Source organism: Cryptotermes secundus, unplaced genomic scaffold, assembly GCF_002891405.2.
Source record: "Cryptotermes secundus unplaced genomic scaffold, Csec_1.0 scaffold3663, whole genome shotgun sequence".
Taxonomy (NCBI): domain Eukaryota; kingdom Metazoa; phylum Arthropoda; class Insecta; order Blattodea; family Kalotermitidae; genus Cryptotermes; species Cryptotermes secundus.
Window position 1 is genome coordinate 1 of NW_019718670.1, and position 6634 is coordinate 6634.

Genomic DNA, 6634 nt, shown 5'->3' on the forward strand with positions numbered 1-6634 from the left:
CTCATACACTAACTGCAAGTGTGGCCATGACGCTTCTAATGTTGGTTCATCTTGTTCTGGATCAAAATCACTGGGCGGCAAGGTCCGGAACAGATTTGCTGAGATCATTCTGATGATCTCAGGGTAAACAGGCTCAGTAAGTACACCCCGGCCTGTGGTAATGAAGTCCACCAGCTCATTCAGAGTAGCTCGTTTTATTTCCTTTCCCTTCAGGTCAGCCACTGGGTCCATGAAGTCAAATGCCACACAGCACTGTCGCAGTTTGCGAATAAACAGTTCCTCCTGCTCTGAAGATGGGACATCTTCTCCAGATTTTCCGAAAAGCCTGTGGGATGACATTATATGAAGAGACAACCACTTCTTGAACTGTTCTATAATATTTATTACAGTTGCACAGTATGCACAGACGAACCAAATGTAACGTGTTGAGTTTCTGACCACTATATAAGTGTCGCTGTATCACACACCAACTCGTAACTCTCTGCTGGCTAGATTCCAACTCAACTCGTAGGCTGCAGTCTTGAGAACTGACTTCGTAGGCAGTGTAGGTCTCTTATAAACCCTCAGGCGGACAACGGGAAAACGCCTCGCTTCCTTGTTGCCTGTTTGCCGATATCCTAGCAACGCTGTTGGTAGTTGTTTACGGCTACGTAGCAACTGCGGCGTCCCGTGTTACGTCACCGCTGTTTACTCGCTTTGCTTAGTATATACCAAATTTCACAGGAACAATATATATAGGATTTGAGGTTCCAGAGCACTGCTTATGAAAACTTCCACTTTTAAGATTCTAGCTTGGCTTATCCTTTGACTGTGAAAGATTGTGTTCTGTTCCTCTGAAATGCTGGTTGACTTTCAAGAGACTACACAGTATTATATCCTATAAGATAGAACCTTCAGGAACAACATACAGTAATACTTATCTTTGATACTGAAAGTTGGCAGAGAATATTCATAGAATGCTGAGAAAAGTTTTGCGTCCAGAAAGACTGTAGTTGGCTGGTTGGGCATTTATGTGAATCTTGACTATAAACAGGGCATGAGGTGGGGCGGGATGTGGCGGGATGGTATACCGGTTCTTTTCTAAATGGCTTAAAAGCATCCCGTTACTTCTTTGGCAGTAAATGCCTGTGAATTAAAAGGGGAAAACCATCCCGGTTCTATTTTCATTCCACCCCAAGCACTGCGTTCTTGGCACAGATGTCTCCCCTCTCATCTCAGAACGGAAACACATGCAGGTTCCGAAATGTTGTTTTTTGTCTAGTTTTTGGAATACCGGACGACGAACAAAGTCGAAAAATGCAGTAATTTTTAATGTTGATGACGCACACTCAGAGATGTTTTAGACAGGCTCTAATTAATCCGTGATAAATAAATTCTAGGCGCTTGCCAGTAGTTCATTGAGAAAAAATGTCAAGGATGTCAAAGTTCTTTACATATGCTTCAATTTGTATTATACAGTTGATACAACTGTGCAGGCATAATTTTGTCAAGTTATTCTTATGACGCTTACGACTACGGATCAGTGTTTAGTTTTAGACAACATAGTTAAACGATTTTCCTCCAGACGCACAATTTTAACGGCGCAGATCCTCGCCATTCGGCAAAAGAAAATGTTCACTTTTATGCGTTATTCCAATTGTGGAAGATAGGCCTGCCACCAAAGAAGCACCTTGGTAGCGTTGGTAGCAGTGGTTAATCATGGACAGTGGCGGTTTGATGTGAATTATAGTTTTTAAGGAGTTTTGTGTTAAGTTTATTAACTTTTCACTTACTTGAAATTGACAGCAGAAATGAATAAGCAAACGGAATCTGTAAGTACCAATTTAAGACTGAGTAAGGAGGCAGTAAGAAAGTTTGTAACATTATAATTTAACGACAAATTAGTAATGACTGAAAGTGCAGTTTGGTGTCTAGTGCTGTTTAATTGTGAGGCTTGGAAATTTTCAGGTATAGGCCTCTTTTGTTTGGCAAAATTATAGAAATAAAAATACGGCAATGCTGTCGTTACCGACGATACAACTTTACTAAAGTGTACCATGTGGTATGGAACTCCGTATAGTCTGGTAGGTTACCGACGTTTCATAGGAACGTACGGCGCCCACCTTCAGAGTGGAAGAGGAAGCCCAGCAAGGAAGCAGGCCGTCTTTCGGCCTCTTTTTCTGTATCTTGAATTTAAATATATTGACTATATACATGTATGTTTTGAACACTGATTCTCTAAGTACCAGGCAGTAAGTTTCAATAAATGAACTTGTTCTTCTTTACTGGTGCTACAACCCTGTGTGGGTCTTGGTCTCCTCCGTGATTTTGTAACAGTACATTTTTCTGGGTTGGAGTCATTAGCCCCATGCCCAATTCCCTACCTAGAGGACCAGAGACTTCACTGCATCTGCCCCCTACCCTTTGACCAGTCTGGCATGTGACCCTACAAGGAGCTTATGCTCCTGCCAGCATAACTCCTCAGGTCATTGGAGCATTCATACCTCCTATCCACAATGATGCAGTAATCCTCTAAAGTACAGTAAGTAAAGGTATCCCTCTAACAGGCTGTGGAGGCCAGTAGGGTTGCGAGATGTTGAGGTTCCCTCATTTTCTAGACAATCGGCTCATAGATGGAGGCAAGGTTGTCAGCCCTACACGCCGGCCGCTCTTTTCCCCCAAGAATATTCCTGGTACTCATTTCTGTTAGAGGCTGAGTCGACCCCAGGACCATAGTGCGGCTGGAAGGATTAGGTCAATTGAAAAAATCCAATGACATCATCGGTACTTGAATGCATGACCTTCTGGCTTGTATCATAGTGCCTCAACCAACTACACTACCATGTGCGGTAATCCTCACAGAGGAGAATAAATGAACACTGCTAAAAGAATTCATATATGAAGATTTACTAATTTTGAAATTGTGCCATTTGTTAACTTTGTAAATGTGAAATATAATTCATTACTTGATGCTGTTTCCTGATTTACTGAGTGCACAAATGGAAATGAATTAAGTAAAGTTACAGTAAATGAGATACCTAAATTGAACAGACAGTTTGATGGTATGAAACTTTGAGTTTGTTGGCAAACATTCAGGTACTGGAAATCTGTACTACTGGATATCTGGACAAATACTGTCCAATTTTTATGCATGATTATAAATAATATACGTACGTTCCACTGGGTTTGTTAAACTTGTACAGGCATTTTAAGAAAGATTAAGTTCTTTCCAGAATATTTTGTTCTGCATTATGTGTTAGAATGTGCAGGACAGCTAATAAAGTAAAGTATTTGGAATGACAGTTACAATTGAATATTGCATTTACAAAACAGTTACAGACAGATTAAATAGGGAATATTAGCTACAGTAAACTCTCACTAATCCAGGTTAATTATGGGGAGAGGTCATCCATATTAAGCAACAGTGTGGATTAATGAAGCAAAAGATAGCCCTAAACGAGAAAAAAAAACCTCAGAGAACACAAATAAATGGAAAATTTAAAGATAGGAGCAGTGGTGATAAATATATAGAAAATTTATTTAGAAACTCACGTACTTGTTTCTGAAAGTAATAGTGCAGGTTTGAAGAAACTGTCAAGTTTTGTCTGAACAGACAAGTGACTCATCTGCCTTCCTAAATGCCACGTGTCTTTTAAAGAATATACTCTGCTGTGAACAACATGTTTTCATTTTTCGTACTTCGATCCAGATTAACCGTAACAAGATTAGTAAGGATTTACCATGTGGCCACGCCATAGCTCATGCGGTTAGTTGCTGGCTTCCCACCACAGCGGCCCAGGTTCGATCCCGGGTTTGGTCAAGTGAGATTTGTGGTGGACAAAGTGGCGCCGAAGCAGGTTTTCTCTGAGTACTTTGGTTTCCCCTGCCAATCTTCATTCCACCAATTGCTCCACAATCACCCTCACCTATCATCTGGGGCTGGTACAATAGGCCAGAAGTGGCCGCAGTACAAGGGACTTAGTCCCACCCCACTAGCAATAAGAAGAAAAGGATTTACTATACCATTACTTTAGAAATTTTTTACTTTCCTGTCTCCTATCCAGGATCCTAAAATTATAAGTTTACCTGTTATTTTATATGGGTGTGTAACTTGGTCTCTCACTTAAAGGTAATTTGAGGGTATTTTAGAATAGGATGTCAAGGAGAATGTTTGGCTCAAAAGAGAGGAACTAATGGGAAGATGGAAAAAGGTGCATAAAGAGAGCTCCATAATTTGTACTTGTCATAATTATTAATTATATTGTCAAATGAAGGAGGATGGGGTGGGAAGGGCATACAACATACATGGAGAAGGTGGGGAAATGCATACAAAATTTTAGTTCGAATGCCTGAAGGGAAGAGGAAACTTGGAAGATTTAATGATCACTGGGAAGGTCATGTCAGATGGATTGAAAGGTAAGTTATTAGAATGCTGACTGTGTTTGACTCGGGATAGTGTCCTGTGGCAAGCTGTTATGGATATGATAATGAACACTTGGGCTGCATAAAAGGTAGAGAATTTCATGACCATCAGAGTGACTGTCAGCTTCTCGTGATGGACTTGACTCCATGGAAGTTAATGGGTAATTACTGATATGCTGATGTGTGATTTTAGATACTCTCTTCATTTAGAGGAGCCTCGGAAATTAAAAAGCTAGAAGACACTCAGCGAGCTCTGATTTCTAAAAGTATGAACAAATATGCAGACAGGCAAAGCTTTTCAAGACAGAAGAGCATTACAAGTGTCTCATCTTCCCTTGGAACCAGCTATGGGTCAGCCACTGAGACTTCTGTGGCAGATGTGGGCAAGAGAAAGCCGTGTGGCTATCTTACTTTGCTTGACATCAGCATGTTGGGTGGATTTTCCATTCCAGAATCAAGTATATTGCCTGATACGGAATTTGTCCCGAATTCTTTTCATCAACAGTCTCATCTTTCACGATGGCGATCATTTGTGAATGAAACTCCGAAGGTATGTAAATATTGTGTTAACATGATTATTTTTATAGATTATAAACTCTTTGCCATACCTAACATTGTAGAACACAGTATAATTAAATGCCTTTTGTGATGCTTAACATATTAAAATGTGGTTAAGGAAGACCATTAATATCAAGTAGACAAGTAGCAACATGATACAGTGAATTTAGAGGTAGTATCATGTGCATGTGTCAGCCATTATATAGTGTTATAACCAGGCAGGACTGGTCTTCACATTGCTGCCGTTCTGTTTTTTCTGTCTCTCTGTAAATAGCTATGGCAAAGAAAGAATAGAGAATTTGTCACAAATGCTCTAGAAGCAAGGATGCTATGATCTTGATTTGTTAAAGTAGGGCCGCAGAAATATTCCCTTCCCTTACGATGGTGAGTGAGCAGAGACTGGTAGCTAGTATAAACAGCTTTTATAAAGCATACTGCAAGACCATGAATGAGTGGCTCTTTTAAAATGGATAGCAGATTCAACTTGTATATTTCTGGAGCCCTGTGAAAGTATGTGTGTGTGTATGCGCGCACATTTAAAAAGGAAATATGTAATGATTCTCTTATCTCTTTCAGTGGATAATGAAGATGGGAATAGAAGGTTTGAATAAACAAAGAAACAGCAGAAATAAAAGGGTATGTATTGCAATTCAGCATACTGGTTTGTTAGCGCTGGAGAGTATTTGAATATCGCACACAAACTCATGCACACATACACGTTTTTCATAAAAGAATGCAGATACTTCAAATCTCTAGAACAAAACAAATGGACAAAGTGAACTACACTTATAACACTTTGAAAGAACAAAATATTCTTATGCTGATATAGTTGATTTTTTCATACGAGAGTTACTTATATTATGGCAGCTCAGTGGAATGTGAAATTTTAGGTTCTTTCAGCACTTGCTATGAGGATTACCACATGATGTGATGCCATATAGTATGGTAAAAATTTTATAGTGTTTTGGAGAGGACCTGCTGTCTCCCTGAAGGTGGAGGCAGCTGGTTACTCCGAAACACTGGTGACTATTATCATGTATTTAGTGACTAGACATGGGGTTTAGGTTGATAACTGGATTTACTGGACTCTTATAAATTGTACCTACAAGTAATTATAGTTCTGTTTCTAATCACTACAGCACACACTGTCTTCCCAGTCTGCTATGTCTTCACCAGTGGTTGCCTGGTAACGGATCAATATCCTCTTCTGCTCATGTGATTACTGGCTGGCGTCTGTCTCACGTCTAACCTGTGGCTATCAGTGTCCTCACATTCTTGACTGCCTGTTTCCCAAAGGGTCTCACTATATAGCCTTCGGGTGGACCCAGTAGAAAACACTGTTTCAAAGAGTTCCTCTGTTGTTGCAGTCTTGGTTGTTGGTGTGGAAACCAGCTTTCGTGTGTTCCCTACTGGTCGTTACCATGCAGCAGATGGCTCTTCTTATTAAACTATCAGGCTTTCAGCCCTCATGTCACTTGGTCTACTAGACTGCACAGTGTCACATGACAGATAACAGTAATCCTCACTGCAGTGCTGTCAATTTTATATATAAGAGGCTCACTAGACATGAATAATTTTTTAGTGGTGTCCAGTTGCACGACTCGCAGAGTCATGAGATGATGAGATGGTAAAATATGGTCATGAGTCCTGTGGGACCGAGAACCAAGAATGACTG

At 40.2% G+C, this 6634-nt stretch overlaps 2 protein-coding genes across 5 annotated transcripts in view; one reads left to right on the top strand and one right to left on the bottom strand.

Annotated features, from left to right (window-relative positions):
* Nucleotides 1-13: 13 nt before the first annotated feature.
* On the bottom strand, nt 14-339 carry LOC111864083 (serine/threonine-protein phosphatase 2A 56 kDa regulatory subunit epsilon isoform-like; the record flags this gene model as incomplete). Its single annotated transcript, XM_023851081.1, has 1 exon — nt 14-339. A coding segment is annotated over exon 1 (326 nt), but the record flags the coding sequence as incomplete, so codon positions are not given.
* A 338-nt stretch (nt 340-677) lies between these two features.
* The window catches only part of LOC111864091, a 33142-nt gene continuing 27185 nt past the window's right edge, over nt 678-6634 (top strand). For 3 of the 4 annotated variants that reach the window (XM_023851094.2, XM_023851104.2, XM_023851123.2), the window contains exons 1-3: nt 678-1811; nt 4595-4951; nt 5536-5595. In XM_023851094.2, the coding sequence (XP_023706862.1) occupies nt 1791-1811; nt 4595-4951; nt 5536-5595 (438 nt within the window). In that variant the 5' untranslated portion in view covers nt 678-1790. The remainder of the gene's footprint in view (nt 1812-4594; nt 4952-5535; nt 5596-6634) is intronic. The other variant, XM_023851114.2, reaches the window with a different exon arrangement.